The sequence below is a fragment of the Cervus canadensis genome, chromosome 5 (genome assembly GCF_019320065.1).
Source record: "Cervus canadensis isolate Bull #8, Minnesota chromosome 5, ASM1932006v1, whole genome shotgun sequence".
In the NCBI taxonomy this organism is placed as follows: Eukaryota; Metazoa; Chordata; class Mammalia; order Artiodactyla; family Cervidae; genus Cervus; species Cervus canadensis.
The window spans coordinates 101,562,819-101,585,626 of NC_057390.1; the positions used below are offsets into that span (position 1 = coordinate 101,562,819).

General features: G+C 56.8%; 1 protein-coding gene across 6 annotated transcripts in view; it reads left to right on the plus strand.

Annotated features, from left to right (window-relative positions):
- The window catches only part of EHMT1 (euchromatic histone lysine methyltransferase 1), a 106,473-nt gene that overhangs the window by 80,785 nt on the left and 2,880 nt on the right, over positions 1-22,808 (plus strand). For all 6 annotated transcript variants that reach the window (XM_043470314.1, XM_043470316.1, XM_043470315.1 and 3 more), the window contains 10 exons: positions 756-878; positions 8,814-8,915; positions 10,416-10,520; positions 14,942-15,096; positions 15,755-15,922; positions 16,020-16,164; positions 16,474-16,551; positions 17,303-17,418; positions 19,256-19,342; positions 19,789-19,867. In XM_043470314.1, the coding sequence (XP_043326249.1) occupies positions 756-878; positions 8,814-8,915; positions 10,416-10,520; positions 14,942-15,096; positions 15,755-15,922; positions 16,020-16,164; positions 16,474-16,551; positions 17,303-17,418; positions 19,256-19,342; positions 19,789-19,867 (1,158 nt within the window). The remainder of the gene's footprint in view (positions 1-755; positions 879-8,813; positions 8,916-10,415; positions 10,521-14,941; positions 15,097-15,754; positions 15,923-16,019; positions 16,165-16,473; positions 16,552-17,302; positions 17,419-19,255; positions 19,343-19,788; positions 19,868-22,808) is intronic.

The following is a 22,808-nucleotide window of genomic DNA, read 5'->3' on the forward strand; positions in this document are numbered from 1 at the left end:
CAATTCGGACCGGTGTCCCGTGGGTGTTTAGCATGTGTTTACCACCTCCCTGGAGGCCAGTGGGTCTCCTTCCAGCCCCCGCTGCTCAGCCCCTGGCTTCCGTGTGCCACTCTCCATCTGCTTTTAAGTTTCTTACTAAATCATTACTCTTGTGTTTTAATTGCTAATAATAAAAACAGCCTTGTAGGTGTTAGCTCTTCATACATTAGTGTAAGAAGTTAGTTTCTCCCCCACATAGAAGAGGTTCAGCTGCCAAATAGTTGCTTTGCTCTGAGTGGACAACTCACCTTGGGCGTCTGCATTTTAGACAGAATTTACCCGAGGACTCCTGCTCGCTCATTAGTTTTTAAGTACACTCACTATTAGAAAATACATGCTGGAGATGAATTTTTGTTCAGTTTATTTCAGTGAGCATTAGAACAGCCCAGAAAGAGCTCCAGGTCACTGCAAGCTGGTCCCCTTACCTCCTGGCCCCGCCTTACAGAGACCCTCTCCTCACCTCTTCTTTGTCTGCGCTGGGATCTCACTTTCTTATTTCTAAGGGATTGTCAGTGATGTTGCTATCTTTACCAAGTTAACTTAGAAGTGAAAGCTCTTCCTGACAGAAAATAGAACTGTCACTTTGGAGCCTCAGGCTCAGTCGGCAGACAGACTGAACGTAGCCTCTGTGCTCCCTGTGTCTCCACTGTCGGAGCCTGGGGGGTGTCTCCTCCCTGGTGTGGCTGCAGGCTGAGTGTCTGTCCCTCTTCTCACAGGCGGGCGCCAACATCGACACCTGCTCCGAGGACCAGAGGACCCCGCTGATGGAGGCGGCAGAGAACAACCATTTGGACGCGGTGAAGTACCTCATCAAGGCCGGGGCCCTCGTGGACCCCAAGGTACCCGCCACATGCACCCCACTCCCCGTAGGGCTGCTCATGAGGAGGAGTAGGGCCGCTTCCCTGGGACGCCCTCAGGGATTGGCGGCCGCCGGCCACCCACAGGTGTCTGGAAGTAGGCAGCGCAGCTTGTGCAGCGGCAGTTTGCTCATGGTAGGTACTGAGAGTGCTGGCCGCACGGAGCCTGTCGCAGACCAGCACCAGTGAGTGTTTGTGTGCAGAGGGTCCTGCTCTGCCCTTCATGGCGGGCACCTCCCCTCTGCGTCTGCTGTACGGAACCCTCTCTCAGGAAAGTTGTCATCATGTGACGTGCCAGGCTGGACGAAGCACAAGCTGGAATTAAGATTGCTGGGACAAATATCAACAACCTCAAGTTATGCAGATGATGGCACCATAAGGGCAGAAAGTGAAAAGGAACTAAACAGCCTTTGAAGAGGGTGAAAGAGGAGAGTGAAAAAGCTGGCTTAAAACTCAATATTAAAAAACTAAGATCATGTCGTGTGGTCCCATCCCTGCATGGCAAATAGAAGGAGAAAAGGTGGAAGCAGTGACAGATCTCCTTTTCTTGGGCTCCAAAACCACTGTGGTTGGTGACTGCAGCCTTGAAATTAGAAGATGATTGCTTCTTGGAAGGAAAGCTATAACAAACCTAGACAGTGTATTAAAAGGCAAAGACATCACTTTGCCAACAAAGGCCCATGTAGTTAAGTCTAACGGTCTTCCCAGTACTCACGTATGGATGTGAGAGTTGAACCATAAAGAAGGCTGAGCGCCAGAGAATTGATGCTTTTGAATTGTGGTGCTGGAGAAGACTCTTGAGAGTCCTTGGACAGCAAGGAGATCAAACCAGTCAATCCTAAAGGAAATCAGCGTTGAATATTCATTGGAAGGACTGATGCTGAAACTCTAATACTTTGGCCAACTGATGCAAAGAACCAACTCATTGGAAAAGACCCTGATGCTGGCAAAGATTGAAGGCAGGATGAGAAGGGGACAACAGAGAATGAGACGGTTGGATGATATCACTGATTCAATGGACATGAACTTGGACAAACTCTGGGAGATGGTGAGGGACAGGATCTGGTGTGCTGCCATCCATGTGGTCGTAAAGAGTCAGACGTGATTTGGCAACTGAGCAACAACAACTGGAGAAAGAGAAAAAGAGGCATCCATATTGGAAAGGGGAAGAAAAATAATATCTGTGCATAGACGACATGCTCTTGTATGTAGAAAGTCATGAAGAGTTCACACAGATAGAAAGTCATGAAGAGTCCACACGGAGACTTGTCAGTACTGATAAGTACATTTGAGAAAGTTTAATATATCAAGTCAGTACAGAAGTATCAGTTGTATTTCTACACTTGTGAATGATCCAAAAAGCAAATTAAGAACACAGTTCCATTTACAGTAGCATCAAGAAGAATAAAATACTTTGGAATAAGCTTAACCAAGGAGGTAAAAGATTTGTACACTAAAACAATGCTGAGAGAAATTTGAAAAGGCACAGATAAATGGAAATTATCCTGTGGTTTGGACTAGAAGCAGGCAGTACTTTCATCCCTTGTTATCTGCAGGGGATCGATTCCAGGACCCCCACAGATTCCAGCCCACCAGTGCTCCAGTCCCTTGATGAGACTGGGACAGTCAACCCTCCTCATTGTGATTCTACATCTGTGGGCACTGAGTGCTGACTGTATTGTTAGAAAGCCTTACTGCCCAGAACCACCTGCAGATCAGTGCAGTCCCTGTCAGAATCCCAGCACTGTTGTCTACAGAGAAACCCTGGACAGTCAAAACAGTCTTGCCAAAGAGCAACCCTGGAGGCCTCACACTTCCTGACTTCAAAACTTAGGACAGAGCTGCAGTAATCCAAAGAGTGTGGTACCTGCCTCGAGATGGACACGTGGAGCAGCGGATGGAGAGCTTGCAGAGACGGACGTGTGGGGTGGTGCAGAGAGAGCCTGAAGTGCACCCTGCAGACAGCATCGGGTGATTTCTCTTACGGGCCAGACCATCCAGTGGCAGGAGAGAGTGTCTTTCCACCACAAGTGCTGGGAAAACTGGACTTCCACCCACAGGAGAGTGAGTCTGGGCCGCTTTCTTACTGTGTATTCACAAGTTAACCCAAGGGGATCAAAGACCTACATTCAAGAGCTAAAATTGTAAAACACTTGACAGAAAACAGAGAAATCTATGTGATACTGGATTTGGCAGTGATTTCTTGGACGTGACACCATAAGAAGAAAATAGGTAACTTAAACTTTATCAAAATTAAAACTTTGGTCCATCAAAGGAGAGTGAAGAAACCACCCCCCAGGAGAGGGAAATATTCATCAATTCTGTATCTGCTGGGCCTCACTCTCCAAATCACACAGACATGTCCTGCTACTCGACAACAAACTGGATCCCAGCTCAGAAGTGGGCAGAGTTTGAGCAGACATCAGGGAAGATACTTATATTTGAATGCCAGTTGGCACATGAAAAGATGCTCAACATCATTAGTCTTTAGGGAAATGCATTCAAAGCCACAGTGAGACCCCATAGGACAACTGTTGTCTAAATATCAGAAAACAAGTGCCAGCAAAGATGTGGACAGGTTGGAATTCTCATACATTGCTGGTGGAAATGTGAAATGATGTGAAAACTGTAGAAAACAGTCTGGTGGTTCCTCAAAAAAATTAAACACTTAGCTTTAACTGTATGATCCAGTGATTCCAGTCCAGGGTGTGTACCCAAGGAGACAGGAAGCAAGGACAGACAGGTGTGTACACACCTGATTCTCTACGTTGTTTACAGTTACCAAAAGGTGGAAGCCCCCCAGGGTCCATTGATGTATGGTGGATAAGCCAGATGTGGTCCATCCCTGAGGTGGAGCGTTGTTCAGTCTTCAAAAAGGAAGGAGATTCCAACACAGGCTACAACACAGGTGAACTTGAGAATGGTACACTGAGAGAAGGAAGCTGACACGGGACGAACGGTGTGTGATTCCGCTCAGGCGAGGAAGCTGACACGGGACGAACGGTGTGTGATTCCGCTCAGGCGAGGAAGCTGACATAGGATGAATAGTGTGTGATTCCACTTATGTGAGAAAGCTGACCGGGCAGATTTAGAGATGAGGCCCCTCGGGGTGAGGGCAGGGACAGGCTGAGTGGTGCTGCCTGAGCTCCTGCCTGGGCTGGTGGGAGGTCCTGAGGTCAGAGTGGTGATGGTTGCATGGCTTGTAGAGCAGTTAACGAGGCCATGGAGTGGCTCAAAAATGGTTTGAATGGCAAGTTTTAGGTTAGATACACACAGTAACAATAAAAGTGTTGAATCTTAGAGCCTTTCACATTAATACACATGTTTTCCGCTGAAAAAATCATCATACAGTTCATACTAATTTATCCACTCCTTTTTCCCATCAAATTCTGTTTTTCTATGTCATTAAATGTTATTCTAAACATTATTTCAAATGGCTGTGTTATATTTCATGATATAATTTGTATCATTTTTGCCAGATTCACTAGTTTAATATGTGGATGATCAATTTTTATTATACACAATGCTTCAACAGACATTACATAGCTAAGTCTTTTCACATGTTTAAGACAGATTTTCTGGTCAAGGATTTTTGGGGCCAAGATATATACTGATTTTTAAGGCCTTTGATCCGTCTTTCTTAAATGCACCTGGAAGTATGTGAGCACTCATTTCCCTGCACTCTCACCAACACCAACCATTGCAGTTAAAAATTTAAAGACTCACAGTTTGATATGCAAAAATGAGTTTTTTTATTATTTTAATTTGCTTCTGTCAAAGTAAACAGTTTTTTGTATGTAGTTATTTACATATGCAGAGTACATCATGTGAAATGCTGGGCTGGATGAATCACAAGCTGGAATCAAGATTACTGGGAAAAATATCAATAACTTCAGACATGCAGATGATACCACTGTAAGGGCTGAAAGTGAAGAGGAACTAAAGAGCCTCTTGATGAAGTTGAAAGAGGAGAGTGAAAAATGTGGCTTGAAACTCAGCATTCAAAAAACTAAGATCATGGAATCTGGTTGCATCACTTCATGGCAAATAGATGGATAAAAAGTGGAAGCAAAAAAAAAAAAAAAGTGGAAGCAGTGGCAGGTTTTATTTTCTTGGACTCCAAAATCACTGTGGAGGGTGACTGCAGTCATGAGATCAAACGACACTTGCTCCTTGGAAGGAAAGCTATGACAAACCTGGAGAACATATTAAAAAGCAGAGACATCACTTTGCCAACAAAGGTCTGAATAGTCAAAGCTATGGTTTTTCCAGTAGTCATGTACGGATGTGAGAGTTGAACCATAAAGAAGGCTGAGTGCTGAAGAATTGATGCTTTCAAACTGTGGTGCTGGAGAAGACTCTTGGGAGTCCCGACAGCCAGGAGATCAGACCAGTCAATCCTAAAGGAAATCAACCCTGAATATTTATTGGAAGGACTGATGTTGAAGCTGAAGCCCCAATACTTTGGCCACCTGATGAGAAGAGCTGACTCATTGGAAAAGACTCTGATGCTAGAAAAGATTGGGGGCAAGAGGAGAAGGGGGCAACACAGGATGAGATGGTTGGATGGCATCACTGAACCAATGGAGATCAGTTTGAGCAAACTCCAGGAGATAGTGGAGAAGGCAATGGCAACCCACTCCAGTACTCTCTCCTGGAGAGTCCCATGGACGGAGGAGCCTGGTGGGTCGCGCAGAGTCGGACAGTTGCTTCAATTGAAGCGACTTAGCAGCAGCAGCAGCAGCGGGAGATAATGGAGGACAGGGAAGCCTGGCTTGCTGTACTTCATGGGGTCGCAAAGAGCCGGACACAACTTCACAGCTGAACAAAGTTACATGAGTCATGGATGTTTTTTCAAGGCAGTATCTAGTCCTTTGCTTTGGGGGGTTTTGAGATCTGGCAACCTTTAGCTGCTCTATAAATGCCTGCAGGTAAGTGTTAGTCCTCCATTAGGATGGGTGGGTGAGTTCTGCCTAGTGCTTGGCCAGGGGACAATTTCCTGGCCCCATCACTGGAGCCAGTGCCCAAGCAAAGCACTACTGCAGAGGCAGGAGGTCAGGGCTGAGGGCTTTGTAGGAGTAGCTGTACCAGCAGGACAACTGGTTGGTACAGGTCTGGAGTGGACAGTTCACCAGTGAGCCTAGCTGCGCTTTGGGTGCCATAGAAAGAGGGGCCCTTGAAACCCAAGACCAGACACAGAAGACAGTCTGTCTGAGAAGCAGACTGTAGGATAACAGTGAGCTGTCTGCATGGTTAGAGTCCCAGAAAGGAGGGAGACCCAGTGGAAGAAAATGTATTGAAGGAAAAGTGGTCATAAATTTTCCAAATTTGATGAAAAATAACCTCCAGGTTCAAGAATCTCAGCAAACCCCAAGCTGGACAAATGCACAGGCTGCTACGCCAAAATGCATCATGTTAAACTGTGGAAAACCTTAATGCGGCCCCAGAAGAGCAGCCTGGTGCAGCACGTGTAAATGCACACTGCATGTGCTTGCCCGCTTCGCATATGAAACCACAGGGGCCAGGAGACCACGGAGTGATCTTCTCATTGTGCTGAAAGGGGAAAAAAGTCCAAAAACATGTCCGCCCAGAATGCTACAGCCAATACAAGTGCCCTTCAGAAACAATTGTGAAATAAAACGTTTTCAGGTGCATAAAAACTGACAGAACTTAATAGCAGATTTACAGTAAAGCCAGGAGGAAAATCTCATCCTTGGAAATAATGAAAATACCAGAAATGGTGAATTAGAAAAACTTATTTTCTGTAAGTTTATTAAAAGGTGAAGGCTGTTTAAAGGAAGAAGAGTATTGTGAGATGGAGTTTACACAGACGGGACATCGACACGACCGTGTGAGCTAGGGGACGGCGGAGCGGCGTGAGCATGGCCCTCAGGGTCAGTTCTGGGAGCAGGCAGTGCTGCTCTGAGCTGTGGACAGTTGAAAGTTGTGATCTTGCAGAAGAGTGAGGAGTAACTTAAAAGAAGCATAGCTTTAAGGAAATACTTTTTAAAGGTAGTAGAGAAAGTAAAATGGAATCTTAGTACTTTGTGACTGGAAAGCAGGAAAAGAGTAAAAACAGGTGGGACCACAGCAAGATGGTCATCTGACCCTCACCACATCGTAGTTCTGTCGAGCATCAGAGGATGAAGCCCTGCAGCCTGAGGAGACGTTTGAGCCGGTGAACAGACGAGAGCCAGCCCTGCTTCCACAGAGAGCACGTGAGAACATGTGGAGAGCACATGCGAACACACGGAGAGCACGTGCTAACACAGCACAGTGAGCACACAGAACACTGACACAGAGCACATGTGAACATGTGCAGAGCGTGTGCTAACAGCGCAGTGAACATGGAGAGCACACGCTAACACAGAACCCATGAACACATGGAGATCACAGCCCAACACAGCACAGTGACCATGTAGGGCACACACTAGCATGGAGAGCACACGTGAACACATGGAGAGCACATGCTGACACAGAGCGCATGTGAATATAGGGAGAGCGTGTGCTAACAGCACAGTGAACACGGAGAGCGCACGCTAACACAGAACCCATGAACACATAGCAATCGCACTTGAACACATGGAGAGCACACATGCACACACAGAACACCCGGGGACACATGGAGATTACATGTTAACATGGCACTGAATGTGGAGAGCACATGCTAACACATGGATAGAACACGCTAACACGGCATGCTAACACAGACAACACTCACACACGCACCAGGCAGGAGCGAGCAGGGTGAAGGCGCGTCAGGCACGTGGTGAACAGAAGAGTCAAGTGCAGCAGGCGAGGGCATAGAGCGTTCGGAGGTGAAGAGGGAACGGTTTCCTCAGCAGGACACAAAAAGGTACAGAAGAGATTGACACTGTTGAGAGCGTTAGAATTCAGAATTTCCAGGCCTTCCCTGGGGCGGTGGTTAAGATTCAACCTCCCAGTGCAGGGGTGCAGGTCCAGACTCTGGTCAGGGAGCTGAGATCCCACATACCTCAGAGCCAAGAGACGGTAACAGAAGCAGTGTTGCAGTGAATTCAATAAGGACTTTAAAAAATGGTCCATATCCAAAAAAAAAAGAGATTTTCGTGTTTCTGTTGAACAGAAGATACATGGAGCACGGGAGGGGCCGCACAGTGCGGGGGGCCTCCTGCAGGTGGAGGGCGGTCGGGCAGTCTCCATCCCTGGCCGTGGGTCCTGTGAAGCCCACAGCTGAGCCCCCCGGGGAGGAGCGCATGTCACTGCTCTGGGGCGGGGGTCTCCGGGTCAGGGTCACGGGGCACCGGGGGCACGTCGCAGCAGCCCACAGCTTGAGTGCGTCTCGGCACAAGAGCGAGGTGTCACTGCTCTGGGGCGGGGGTCTCCGGGTCAGGGTCACGGGGCACCGGGGGCACGTCGCAGCATTTGGTGCGTCTTGCACAAGAGGAGGTCCCGGCAGCCCAGTTCTCCTTGGCCAGCGACACAGGCTGGGCTGCCCAGCATCAGCGAGTGTGAGTGAGCAGGTGCGGCATGTGCCCAACGGAGCCCTCAGGGCGTGGGACTGAGTGGACTGCAGAAGGGTGTCTGTCTACACGTTACAGCTCAGCACGCGGAGTCTTTGTTTCTGGATGTGCACTTGTGTAGCCAAAGCCTCGGGGGGCACCCACCTGCAAGCCTTGATCAGGCCGGCGCTCCCCCCGCCCCGTCTGGCTTCTATTCGGAGGGTGGAGTGGGGGTTGGGCGGCGGCTCTGGTGCTGGGTGTTCCGTGGCTGAGATAGATTTAGGTTCTTGGGAGGTGGAGACAAAGGCCAGCCAGCAGACGCCTGCCGATGGGCCCTGGGGCTTGGTCACCATGGAGCGTCCGGCGGGGCGAGCTCAGCGCCCTAGGGCTCCTGGGGCCTGTTGGCTGTGGGACCTCAGCGGCTCTCGTGTTACAGGACGCAGAGGGCTCGACCTGTTTGCACCTGGCTGCCAAGAAAGGCCACTACGACGTGGTTCAGTACCTGCTCTCAAATGGACAGATGGACGTCAACTGTCAGGTAAATGCCCCATCCGCTCTTGATGCCGCTTCACGGGCTCCGCCTGACCTGAGACGAGTCCTCGCGGTGGTCCTGGCCCTGCCTGTCCTCAGGGCCACCTCTGCAGGGCCTGGAGACCTGGCCTCTTCTCCCCAGCCTGTCTGCCTCCTGGCCTGCTCGCTGGCTCACTGGCCTCCTAGAGGCCCGTCTTCAGGCACTGCCGCTCGAGTCGGGCCCCAGCCTCCATGGGCCGAGCTGCCCTGGGCTCCTCGCCTTCCCTCCCAGCGCTGACTGTTGTCGGATGTTCCGTCTCTTCCCGTGTGCTTGCTTTGCGTCTGCCTGTCTGTCCAGCTGCTGTCAGGACTCTGGGGTGTCCTGCAGTGCCCAGCACAGAGTAGGTCCCGTGTATGTCTCCTGACCTGTGAGGGGCTGGGGGAGAAGATGAGGGTGCAAGGAAGGGTCCTTCCAACTCTCAGGGACCCCTTCCCACCCCCTGGGACCCCACACATGACTGCGGTTCTGGGGTGACCACCTCCGTCACAGCGCGCCCCGTGTGCTGGCTCTGCTGTGGGCTCTCCCGGACGGACCGCGGCGCCGCTCCCTGCAGTGAGGTTTGTGCCCCTGTGGGCCCCTCCCTTGGCTCAGGCTCATCTCCCGCCCGGGCGGACTGGGCTCTGCTGCCCTGCCGTGTACCCAGTCCCGCAGCAGGTCTGTGGGCACCGTCTAACTTCAGCCGTGGAGGCCGAGTGTGTCCACGGGAAGATGCGGTGACTAGAGCAGGCAGCAAGTTGTGTTGGCAGGGACTGAGCCTCTGGCCGCCAGTGGAGGAATTGGCCATGTGGTCCTTGTTGGCTCTGAGCTGCTCCTGGTTTAAATAAACCCCCGGGACCGCTGAGTGGGGTGGGGGCAGGGTAGAGAGGCAGCCGGCTGGGCAGGACTGTGGTCAGCTGGGTGGGCTTCTGCTCCTTGCCCTCCTTCACGGACTCCTCATCCTCCGATCTGGCATCTGTAGTTCATGCCTTGTGCGTGGTCTGTCCTGGGACCACCGAGTGGGCAGATGTGTGCTGGCCGCTGCCTCCTACCAGCGAGGCACACTCTGCCCCCGGCCCTGCTCTCTGCCCTGGCCCTGCTCTGCCCCCGGCCCTGCTCTCTGCCCCGGGCCTGCTCTGCCCCCGGCCCTACTCTCTGCCCCGGCCCTGCTCTCTGCCCCCGGCCCTGCTCTCTGCCCCCGGCCCTCCTCTGTGCTGCTCTGCCCCGGCCCTGCTCTCTGCCCCGGGCCTGCTCTGCCCCGGCCCCTTTCGTAGGTGATGCTGTCCGGGCACAGGTGTGTTGGTTGCCGGGCAGCCTGCCTGCACTCACCAGGGTCCCTGGGCAGTGCCCCGAACCTTGGTTTCCTTTAGCAGGACGGGGCCCCCACTCCTACCCCCTCCCTGGGGCCACTTCTCAGGTCCTGAGTGATGACTGTGTCTCTCCTCGCACATCCAGGGGCTGTGATAGGTTTTTCTTTGTCTTTGAAATTAGGATGATGGCGGCTGGACGCCCATGATCTGGGCCACTGAGTACAAGCATGTGGACCTCGTGAAGCTGTTGCTTTCCAAGGGGTCTGACATCAACATCCGGGACAACGTGAGTCTCCCCTGGCAGGAGGGCCTGGAGGACAGGGGGACGTAGGGTGGCTGATGGCACATTGGTCGTGGAGGCCGCATCCTAGCGCCTGCCCTGACCTCTTCCTGTCCAGTTGTCAGTGTGTGCTGACCCAGTGCGATCTCCTGTGTCGGCCAGTAGTTGGGTGTGAACCGAGGGGCACAGGCCCTGAGACCTGCCTCGGGTGGAGCTGCATTTCCAGAAGTTTAGAGACATTGACTCTGGTGTCTGTGGTGGGGACTGCGGCCCAAGGCACACCACCCCGGGGCTGAGGTGCTGAGGCGCCGGGCTCTCTGGGAACAGCCTTCGGCTGTGTGTTGGTGGGGGAGTTTGCTTGCAGGCAGCACCAGGCACTTCTGATGAAGCTGAAGGGGAGTCTCATCTCGGGAATGCTTCGGGGGTCCCAGCACCAGTGGGTGGTGGCCTGCTCTGGCATGAACCTATGTGCTGCCTCCCAGGCGAGGGACAGGGTTCCCGGGACACAGACGGGCTATGCTCGTGAGCTGTGTCCACCTTTGCAGAGTTACCAGAGCCGTAAGTAGGAAGCTGGCCACAAGCCCATGGCATTGATGATGGAGTAAGGCAGAAAGGCACAGCCATCCCTCTGCTCAGAGCCGCAAGTGGACCATGTGAAGACAGGATGGGAGCGGTGGCTGCTTTGCAAGAGGACCCTCCCCACAGAGCCTGGGAGCAGTAACCCCACCAAGGGCACTGCTGCTGGGGGCCCCCGGGCCTGAGATACGCCCTTAACTGGGAATACGGAACACACCTGACGCGGACATAACCAGTGCTTCTTAATCAGACACACCAGATACCTGAGAACCAGTCCCCTAACAGACATGACTGGTCTTTCTTAACCAGACCTAACCAGATACCTGAGAACCAGTCCTCTAACAGACATGACTAGTCCTTCTTAACCAGACATAACCAGCCCCCAAACCGCACATAGCCAGGCTTCTGCCTTGTGTTGCCGAGCGGCCCTCTCAACCTTTTTCCTTGCAGTCCTGCCCGGGCGCTGGCCTGGCTCCCTCTCTGTGGCTGCGTGGCGCCGCCTGCTTGTCCCCCGTGTGGGCTGCGGCCTGTCTCCGGCGCGGCCAGCCCCTCAAGGGGAGCGTTCCCCAGGGGGCGGGCCTGGCCCCGCAGGGGGAGCGGTCCCCAGGGGGCGGGTCTGGCCCCGCAGGGGGAGTGTCCCCAGGGGGCGGGCCTGGCTGCTCCACGCTCTCCTGCTCTCACAGACATGCTGGGCTTTTCTCTTCTTTTCAGGTCTTTTCATTTTTTTACTGGATTGTTTATCTTATTCTCAAGTTTGGAGAGTTTCTGTGTATTCTAGATAGAGTGTGTTCTGTTACTCTCAGTTCAGTTTATCAGTTATTTTGTCTGTGTGTGTGCTAAGTTGCTTCAGTTGTGTTGACTCTGCGACCCAATGGACCATAGCCCACCAGGCTCCTCTGTCCATGGCATTTCCCAGGCAAAGATATTGGAGTGGGTTGCCATTTCCTTCTCCAGGGGATCTTCCCTTGCCAGGGACGAAACCTACATCTCTTAGGTCTCCTGCGTTGGTGGGAGGGTTCTTTATCACGTGTGAAATCCCTGCCCCACCCAGACACTCCATGTCTCCTGTTGTAGTCTGTAGGTTCAGATGCATGGTAGGAAGTGGGGTTGGGCTCTTTCTTCTTGGTGTGTGGACCTGTCACTGTTGCCAGCAGTGTGCGTAGGAAGCGGCCTTTCCTCCTCGATGGGCTCTGCCCGGTGGCCACGCTTGTCTTCTGGGCCTGGGCCCTGTCCTTGTTCTGGGGCAGGCCCTCCTGACGAACGTCGCTTCAGGGCCTGTGAGGAGAACCTCCCAGTATCCACTTCCATTTCTCCCTCCCCAGCTTCATGCCGTTCCTCTCATGTATTTTACTAAATAAACAACATAATATGGGGCTGTTTGTTTAAACAGTGATGGCCTCTGGGAAAGGCTGTGACGACGCGCCTGGTGTCTGGCTCCCGGAGTCCCCTCCTCCTCAGGCCCGTGTGTCCACTGCCGTTGCCTTCTGCATGTCTGAGGTCTGTCCGCATTTCCCGCCATGCTGGGTGGCCTGGGGTGAAATCTCAGCTTCTTAACGCCTGCAGAGTCCTTTCCCTCGCTCTTGAAAGGTGTTCTTCTGGGTGAAGAGGTGTGAGTGACAGTTGGTCTCAGTGCGTCCCTGAGTCCTGGCCTGCACGTCTGCAGCGGGAAGGTCTTGCTGGCAGCCTTGCTTGGTCTCTCTGTGTCACGTGCCTCTTCACTTCCGGGTTCTTTTAAGGCTGTCTCTTTGTTGCTGGGCTTTGGTGCTCTTACTACAAGGTGCCTGGTGACGTGTGCGTGCAAGTGTGCACTCAGGGTTCCCCCTGAGTCCGTTCTAGGGGGGCTTTGCCAACCTGGAAGCTTCCTGCTCACTTCTTCCAGAGTCGCCTCTGCCCCCCCTCCTTGGGGAGGCTGTGGTTCCATGTGTACCGAGAAGCTGTTCCACCGCTCACTGAAGCCCTTTTCATTTGCTGAGGTTATTTTTCACTCTGGACGTCTGCTTCGTCCGTCCTGCGCGCTGTGTCCTAGCTCGCCGGCCTCCTCCATGGTGTCTGCTACGCTGCTGATTCTGTCCCGTGTGCTCCCACCTCGGGCACTGTGGCCTTCAGCTCTGAACGTTCTGCAGGGCCTTCTTGGTATTTTCTGAAGTGTGTCTCTTCTGAACACAGTTGTTCGGCTTCTCTGATGCCCGAGTTTGCTGGTCCACCCTGTGTGTCATTTCCGGGTTTGGGTGGTTGACTTTCTGCTCGTTGTAGGTCTGGTTTTCCGAGTCTTTGCTTGTCTGGTAAGCTGACACTGGAGTCAAGATGCTGTGAACTCACCTTGCTGGGAATCTGTCTTCAACCTTGTTCCCAGTGCAGCAGTGTTATTTGGAAATGGCCCAGTCATGTGGGGTAGTCCGAACATGTCTCAGCTGAGGCTGTTCATCCCTACCCTGTGGGGCCGGCACTGAGCCTTGGGCACCGGGGTGTCCTCCTGGAGGCCCAGGCTTGGAATGTGCAGCCCTCCAGAGGCCTCTCTCAGCTCACCGCTGGCCCTCACCCCTGGCCGCCTTGTCCTAGGGCCGCCTGATCTGGACCTGAGAGGGACAGGGAGCAGCAGCCAGCTCACTCCCCCCTCGGGGTGCAGCCCTTCACTGCCTGATGTCCAGCTCCTGAAAACTGTTCCTGCCTGCATTTCCACCTAGGTGTGGGTAGGGGTAAACCCATCATAGCCCCTCTTGCCCCTCCTTTGCTGGACGCCTGTCAGACGTATGGGCCTGTCCTGAGGTAGTGGCCCGGGCACCTCCCCTGACCCAGGCCTGGGGGCTGGGACAGGCTCAGTTCTGCTGATAAGGTCTCAGAGAGCTCTGATGCTGGAGCAGGAAGAGGCCCCTGGGGGGGCTCCGTTTCACTGAGGAGCCCACAGGTGTGCGGCAGGTGGAACCTGGGGCGGGGGCTTCTGAGAGCGATGCCGGGGAGAGGAGTCCGCTTCGCTTTCTCTGTGGACTCAGCAAGCGGGGCAGGCCCTGGCCCCTCAGCTCCTGCTCCACGCTGTCTTCCTCAAGGTGGCCAAGCTGGGACATATGAGGTGTGGGGATGGGGCGCTGAACGGAGGAGGGCCCGGCGTCCCGGACATGATGCACCCTCTGCCCACACAGCAGAGAGCAGAGGCCGCAGCCCCGAGGCCAGTGGCCAGAAAGGGCAGCGGGAACATCACTGGGAGTGTCTGCAAGGGAGGCGGAGCCAGGGGCTGGGGGGGCGGAGCTGGGGGCTTGGGGGTGCCCTGCTCTGGGAGCCAGGGACCAGGGGCCGCTCTGGGCGGGCTCTCTGTGCATGGGGCCGCGTGCAGCAGGTTGGATGTGCCATGGTTCTCGTTTAGACTTTGTCGTTTGACTTTTAGGTTTGCTCCTCATTTTTATCTTATGTTGTTTTTTATTTACCTTTCGTTTTCACGTTTGTTTTTTAAAAACTAGTCTTCTAACAGACTTAACATGGTAGATTATATCACGTGTATAATCTATATGTGGTAAATCATGTATTTTACATACGGCACAGGTACTTCAAAATTTTTCTTTGCCTCATTTAAAGCTTTTAGATTTTTATGAAATAAAGTTTTAATCAGATTTGCCTTTTTCAAATCTTACACAAGCACCACTACCCTACAGTCATGACTGTGCCTCAGAAGGAATGTAATTTAAGAAGCAGGTAAACCGGCCCCGGGTGGTGTGTCGTGTACGGCGCAGCCTGATTCAGGAGGCTGTGTTCTGTTTTTAACCTACTTGGCACTGTGATGATGTGCATTTTAATGAAAACGAGACAAAACAGCAGGACGCCTCTGTCGGGTGGGGCTCACCCCCGTGTCCCCCACCCAGGAGGAGAACATCTGCCTGCATTGGGCGGCCTTCTCGGGCTGCGTGGACATCGCTGAGATCCTGCTGGCCGCCAGGTGTGACCTGCATGCGGTGAACATCCACGGGGACTCGCCCCTGCACATTGCAGCCAGGGAGGACCGCTACGCCTGTGTCGTGTGAGTGGCTCCAGGGCCCTGGGGACTTATTGTGGCGGACAGGCCGCCTCTCCCGCCAGGCCTGCGGTCAGCGGTCAGCGTAGCTTGGGAGGATTGCGGTGAAAATCTGCCATCCTGGAGGCTCCCAGCTCGGGGCCAGGGGAGCGACGCCGTCCGGAGGGCAGACGGGTCGCTGGGAGCCCCGCTTGCCAGAGCCTTTGCTCCGCTCCAGGCTGAAGCTCAGGGCCGTGCGGCCCCATCCTCCCTGCATGGGGGCCTGGGACGAGGGGTGCCCCTGCCATGGGGCCTGCGCCCTCTCGGATGGGGTCCCTGGGGACGCCGAGCTCTGGCACACTGATCCTCCCTGGCACACCATCGCCTGCCAGGTGCTGAGCTTGTGGCCAAGAGACGTCGCTGTCCTTTCATCCCGAGGGTGCCTTTAATGGAAAAGCTGAGAAAAGTCGGATGCCATCCCTAGTTTCTGTGCTCTTCCCGCGAAGGACAGTGCTTGTGGGGAGGAGGCTGTGTCTGCGTGGTGGCTGGAGGCGCCGGTCTGCAGGCTGTGGCGTCTGGGAGCAGGCGGCGGGTCCTGTTTGCACTGGGTGGGCGTGCTGCGTGCATCTTGTCGTTGAGTCTTGGACTGAAGGGCTGAGCGTCCCGTGCCTGGCTCTCTGTGCAGCCTCTTCCTGTCCCGGGACTCGGATGTCACCCTGAAGAACAAGGAGGGGGAGACGCCCCTGCAGTGCGCCAGCCTCAACTCACAGGTGTGGAGCGCCCTGCAGGTGAGCCAGGCTCTGCGGGACGCGGCGCCCGACAGGCCCGCCCCGGTGGAGAAGACAGTGAGCAGGTGAGGAGCGGCCAGCGTCAGGGCGGCGCAGGCGCGGGAGGGAGCTGGGCTCCCCTGGAGCTGACGCGCGCCCCCCCCTCCCCCCGCCCCGTGGCAGGGACATCGCTCGGGGCTATGAGCGGATCCCCATCCCCTGCGTCAACGGTGTGGATGGTGAGCCGTGCCCCAGCAACTACAAGTACGTGTCTCAGAACTGCGTGACGTCCCCCATGAACATCGACAGGAACATCACCCACCTGCAGGTCGGCGGGGGCCCTGGTCCAAGCGGTTGCTGGGTGGTGGGAGGCTCGGGCCCAGGCTCGGGCTGCCCTCAGCTCTACTGGCTCGGTTCTGGCCACTCCCCCAGCGCCTGCCCGCTTTCCTGCGCTCCTGGGGCCAAGAGCCCAGGCCCCCAGCCCCCCCCCCCGCAAGCCCTGCGCGGGACCCGTGTGTCCTCTCCACCTCCTCCTTGGGGGAGGCTGCAGGCCCCGGCGTCCTGAGGACCGTCCCCAGAGCTGGGAATGGCGTGGGGCTGTGGGGTGGGGCGCTGTCTGACACGGCCCTCCCCGCAGTACTGCGTGTGCATCGACGACTGCTCCTCCAGCAACTGCATGTGTGGCCAGCTCAGCATGCGCTGCTGGTACGACAAGGTGAGCACGCGGGTGAGTGGGGGCGTGCAGGGGGCGCCGACTGGGGGCCAGGGCGGGGGGCAGGGCGGATCCTGTGTTCCTGGGTCGGGGGCTGGGGCCAGGGCGGCGTCACTAGCCTGGCTGGAGGCAGCTGCGGGGCTGGGAGGGCGCTGCTGAGGCAGGAACCCCCCGACTTTGGTTTGGGGTTCAGAGGTCATTATTGGGGGCAGGAGCGGGGTGTACTGGGGTGAGGAGGGCACATAGGCCCTACATGGAGGCTGCTGGCACAGGGTCGTCATTAGGGAAGACGGAGCATCAGGGTCACCCAAACTAGAGGCTCAGGCGTTGTGGGCAGGGCTCCCGGCACCTCCCTGAGCGTGTATCATGCTGACGGGGGCGGGGCCCGCAAGCTGTGCCCCTCAGAACGGCCCCTGAAGCTGCCAGGGCCTCAGACTCTGCCTGGTGTAGCCCAGCGGTTCACGGCGTCCCGGGTGTCAGACAGAAACAGGGTGCTGGGTCCCTCCAGAGTGGGTGTTTGCAGAGGGGCAGGAGGTGCGGGCAGGCGGTCCAGGCGGGAGGCCACAGGGCAAGCTGCAGGGGCCTCAGGAGGCTGAGAGGATGCGGGGAAGGTGGGCAGGCCAGCCAATCAGGGACCAGGAACCAGCCATGTGGACTCTTGGCCGCTCCTCCCGGGTGGAAGCCAGCGTTCTGGGGGCGTGTTCGTCCGCGGGGGCCCTGCCGTGGGTGGCGAGCCCTTCTCGTGTCGCCCCAGGACGGCCGGCTGCTGCCCGAGTTCAACATGGCAGAGCCACCCCTGCTGTTCGAGTGCAACCACGCCTGCTCCTGCTGGAGGACCTGCCGCAACCGCGTGGTGCAGAACGGCCTCAGGTGAGAGCTCTGCGGTCAAGGGTGCGGCTGGCCTGGGCCCTCGGGCAGCTCACGGGTTTCACGTGTGTCCACAGACGGGAGAACGTGTGTTTAGTGTGTGCGTGTGTTCCTTGGAGCCTTGGCCTGTGTTACGGGTTGGTGTAAAGAGCAGAAGCCGTGTGTGTATGCATGCGTGCGTGTTCCTTGGAGCCTTGGCCTGTGTTAGGGTTGATGTAAAGAGCAGAAGCTGTGTGTGTGTGCGTGCATGCATGTGCATGCGTGTTCCTGGGAGCCTTGGCCTGTGTTATGGTTGATGTAAAGAGCAGAAGCTGTGTGTGTGTCTGTGTGCACGTGCATGTTCCTTGGAGCCTTGGCCTATGTTTCAAGTTGATGTAAAAGGGCAGAAGCTGTGTGTTTGTGTGTGCGTGCGTGCATGTTCCTTGGAGTCTCGGTCTGTGTTATGGTTGATGTAAAGAGCAGAAGCTCTGTGTGTGTGTCTGTGTGCACGTGCATGTTCCTTGGAGCCTTGGCCTGTGTTTCAAGTTGATGTAAAAGGGCAGAAGCTGTGTTTGTGTGCGCGTGCGTGCATGTTCCTTGGAGCCTCGGTCTGTGTTATGGTTGATGTAAAGAGTAGAAGCTCTGTGTGTGTGTCTGTGTGCACGTGCGTGTTCCTTGGAGCTTCGGCCTGTGTTATGGTTGATGTAAAGAGCAGAAGCTGTGTGTGTGTGCGCGCATGCGTGTGCGTGCGTGTTCCTGGGAGCCTTGGCCTGTGTTAGGGTTGTTGTAAAGAGCAGAAGCTGTGTGTGTGTGCACGCATGCGTGTGCGTGCGTGTTCCTGGGAGCCTTGACTTGTGTTAGGGTTGATGTAAAGAGCAGAAGCTGTGTGTGTGCGCGCATGCGTGTGCGTGCGTGTTCCTGGGAGCCTTGGCCTGTGTTAGGGTTTTTGTAAAGAGCAGAAGCCGTGTTTCCTACCTGCTCAGGTGTGGGTTCAGGTCACACAGCCCAAAGGCGAGAGCCGGGCTTCCCATGAGCCGCCTTCTCCAAGCTTACGAGTTCGAGCGTGTGTGGACACTTGGGTCCCCTTGCCCTCCGCCCTTTGTGTCATGGAGGTGGCGTCTCGTGTAACATCTTTTGTCGCTTAGCTATGTGGGTGTTTAGTCTGCTGACCCCCCAGAGCCAGACCCTGGGGCTGTGGTCATGGAGCTTTTTTCTGTGGAATGCTCGAGAGTTGGAAAGTCTAAGGTCATGAGGGCAGATTTATGTTCTGTGTAAGTTTAGCTGAGCGTTAATGACCTCAGGATTTTGGGGTCTGTTAACAGTAAGTAACTTCGCTGCACCGTGTGAGCAGCCCACACTTCTGTGTCCTTGTGTGTGGCTGGAAGTCCTTGGGGAGAGGACAGACACGCCTGTCTCCCTCTAGGGTCCCAGAACACAGATGGCAGGCAGATGCCCTGACTCTCGGGGCCGGGAAGGGGCCCCCCCCTGCCCCCAGAGGTCAGCTCAGCCTTGCCGTTCGCACATCACCCGCGCCCAGCTGCGTTCCAGTCGGGGCTGGCAGGCTGCTCACCGTCTGGTCCTTGTCACAGCTGAGGCTTGGCTAGCCTGGTCCCATGCTGGGCGCTGGGGCCAGACCCTGCAGCACAGGGAGGGTGGGCGGGGCCGAGGCTCCCCGCACCTCCCGAGGGCGTGAAGGGCGGTGCGCGTGGCCGGGTGCCTGGGGTTGCTCGGAGTCTCTGTTGCTCCCTCACCTGGTGCTGAAGTGCCTCCAGACATGAAGGCGGTGTTCTCTGCCCTCTACTCCCGAACCTCGCGTGTCACTCCTGAGCGGAGTGAGCTGGGACGTAGCTGTGTTTTCCAGGGCGAGGCTGCAGCTCTATCGGACGCAGAACATGGGCTGGGGCGTCCGGTCTCTGCAGGACATCCCACTGGGCACCTTTGTTTGCGAGTGAGTGCCGCTCTCCCGGGCCCTGCCCCTGCAGTCACAGGGTGGGTGGGTGGGCATCTCCTGGGCCTTGCCCCTGTGGTCTCGGAGTGGCGGGGGAGGGGGGGCAGCATGGGGGAGGGGGGCCAGGCAAGCCCCCCCGCCCTCGTGGCCCAGATGCGCCAGGCGGGGTTGCCCAGGCCGGCTGTGTGGCTCGTGCAGTGGGTGCCCCCGCCCCGTCCGCTCTGACGCCTGCACTTCCTCCCCAGCTTGGAGCTCGCTTCAGAAGGTCTGTCAGGGTTTCATTCGTGATTCCCAGGGATGACCACTTTGGACCCTGGTCAGAGGGTTTCTGTGTTGTATCCTGGGGCCCAGGTTCAGTCCTTGTTGAGTCACAGCAGATCGTCCTTGCGTGGGACTCCTTCAGGTTCCCAGGTGTCGCGTTCTCACCACCCCGCCCTGACCCACAGGTATGTCGGGGAGCTCATCTCTGACTCGGAAGCCGACGTGCGGGAAGAAGACTCTTACCTCTTTGATCTTGACAACAAGGTAACGCAGCCCGAGGGGTAGGACGTGGGCCGGGGGGACCGTGGTGTGGCGGTGCCCATGGGTAGGGAGACTCGGCGGCCCTGGCCGCTGCTGGCCCTTCTGCTGGGCTCAGGTGCCTGCGGCGGGGTCACCAGGCCCAGAGGCCGTGTCTGTCCCACCAGCCTCCTGAGTGTGGGGCTGGGACGCAGCTCTGCAGCCTGAGCCCGTCCTCTGAGCAAGGGTGGAGGCTCCGTGTGCACTGAGGGTCACATGTGTGACCACGGAGTCCTCCATGTCCCGGCTCCCTCCCAGGGTCTGGCGGGGTCGCTGGACTCCAGCTTCTCCGCTCCGGGCCCTGGTTTCCAGGGGTTTCTGAGCTGGCACAGCTGCCCTCCGCCTTGCCCTGGCTCCTGAGTTGCTCCCTGGTTCCTCAAGGCTGACCTAGGAACTGGCTGGAGCTCACAGGTGCTGCCAGCAGGGGCCCTCAAGTGCTTGGTCCTCCTCAGGAGCCTGAGCCTCCGAGCTGGGTCGGGGTAAAGCCAGGCGCTCGCTCCCATGCCCGCCCAGTGTGCTGTGTATTCCGAGTGCCCTGCTGAGCGGACATGGTCCCCTCACCAGCCGACGGTCCCCTCCCGGCCAGGCCACCGTTGCCGCTGTGGATGAAGGAAGCTTCCAGACCCCAGGCTCCCATGGGCTGTGGGTGCTCAGGGCTCTGCTGCAAGGTCACCAGGAGTCACATGGTTGGCTAGAGGTTATATTCAGTGCTTTTCTGCATCTGTTGAAATCTTTCTGCTCCTGCAGCCTCTCCCGTACTTGCTGGAGTAATACAGAGGGTGATTCCACTTTGTGGGCCATCACACCTGGGTTGTATCTCACACCTCTTACTCGGTGCATCCTAGCTGCGGCGTTCGCCTGCAGGGGCTCACGCGTGCCCCAGCGCGGCCACCGGGCACCGCCCCCCCTGCCTGTGGTCTGTCTCTGGGGTCCCTGTGGTCTATTTCTGGGGTCCCTGTGGTCTGTCTGGTGTCTGGGGTCCCTGTGGTCTATTTCTGGGGTCCCTGTTGGTCTTCGTCCTGCTTACCTGTTGCCGCCTGTTCCTAACTGGTTTTTGTTTGGGTCCCAAACCTGCCTGAAGGCCCTCAGGGCGTAGGCTCCCTCCTCTGGGAGCACGTGATCTCATTGCGGGGACCGAGCTGCAGCTGCCCCCTCTGAGTCCGGCTCAGCCTCCCCTGCAGTGAGCCCAGCCCGGCTGCCCGGCACGCGGCACAGCCAGGACCGCCCCGGGCGGCCTCGCCGGGAGCTCGACCCCCGAGGTTCTCTGCCCGCTGCTGCTTGGACGTCGCCAGCCTGTCTCCGCCTCCGCCTCTGCAGACCAGGCTGCCGGTCTGATTCTCACAGCCCCTGACAGGCGGGTGAGGGGTCGCTGTCGGGAGACAGGAGGAGGGCCGTTCTGGGTGCCCCAGTGGCCCCTGGCAGTGACCCTCAGAGGGGCTGGCTGCAGGCCCTCCACGCTCACTCTGGGAGGTCTCTTCCTTGCTCTACCCAGCCCGCGTGGCCTCGGGTGTTCTGTCCCGTGACACATTCATTCTGGGCACGTGACAGGGCGGATGCACCCACGGCCCCTGCCACTCCAGCTCAGGCCTGAGACCCCCGGCACTGACTTTCAGAGTGCCCACACCCGCTGGGTGCCTGCGTCCCCGAGCGCTGGTGTTCAGAGTGCCTGCACCCACTGGCGGTAACCCTGCCCCATCGTCCGAGGCAGCAGGGCACTTTCTGGCCTTGCTATCCGGGTGTTTCCTGGGTCACAACACCTGTCCTCCTGCTGCGGATCTGCCCGTCTCCTTGCTGTTCTGGAACCTTCCAAGCACCCACCCACTTGTCCTCTGCCTGTGTCACCGGACTCCCTGGGTGCCCACACTCAAGCGGGCATGGGCTGTCTCCCCTCATTTGTGCTGCAGGACCAGGTGTGGGTGGTTTTTGATCAGAGAAGCTTTGAAAGAGCAACATGCTCATCTAAAAGGACATGTTTTAAAGGCCCGAGCAATGTTTGTTGCCGGAGGGTCGCGGTGGTTCTTGTGGAGGGAATTTCCAGGACCGGACGCACAGTCTGGCCTCAGGATGGGCGGCCGAGCGCCCAGGATGCACCCTGTGGGGAGTGTGGGGGGGTGTCGGGGCTGGGACTGGGGGCCGGTGGGCAGAGGGACCCCTGCTCGTCCCCAAGGAGTCCTGCGTTCCTGGGGGCTGCCCAGGTCCTGCAGACTCGGGCGGGCCTGGCCGCCTCGGGTCCTGGTGTGGATGCTGCGTCCGTGGGGCCCTCGCCGCTGTGGGGCCAGCCCTGCACCCCTTCCTCCCGCACCTGGGACAAGGACCCCTTCTGTGGCCCATTGAGTCTCTCGTTTAGCTCAGGAAGCTTCCTTCCTGCAAGGGTTCCCGTTTCTGGCCTCTGCGGGTAAAGCCACAGGGGAGGGGGAGAATCGGCCCAGTTGTGGCCCCTCCCGCCCCGCTGGGTGGGAGGTTAGAGCCCGCAGACACGGCGGTGCTGGGGGGCCCTGCCCGTCTCCGGGGGGCTCGGGCCAGGGGGCCCTGGCCATGTGGCCCTTCCCGGCGCAGCGTCGCTCTGGTGTTTTGGGTTTTCCCAGGGGAAACGCGGCTTTCTCAGGGTTCAGCCGTGAGGCCAGACCTCTTCTCAGGGTCAGGTCAGGCCTGGGTCCTGGCCACTGTCTGTGCCCACGGGGTCACCACCGCCCTGAAGGCTGCTGTTGGCTAAGTCCCCTCAGCAGTGACCTGGCAGACCCCACCCTCTGCTCCTCTGACTCCCCGATCTCTTGTCTCCCTGTCCATCTGTCTCTCTGTCCCTCCATCCATCTCTGTGTCCCCCCGTCCGTCTCTCTGTCCCCCCGTCCGTCTCTCTGTCCCCCCCGTCCCTCTCCCTCTGTCCCCCGTCCCTCTACCCCTCTGACCC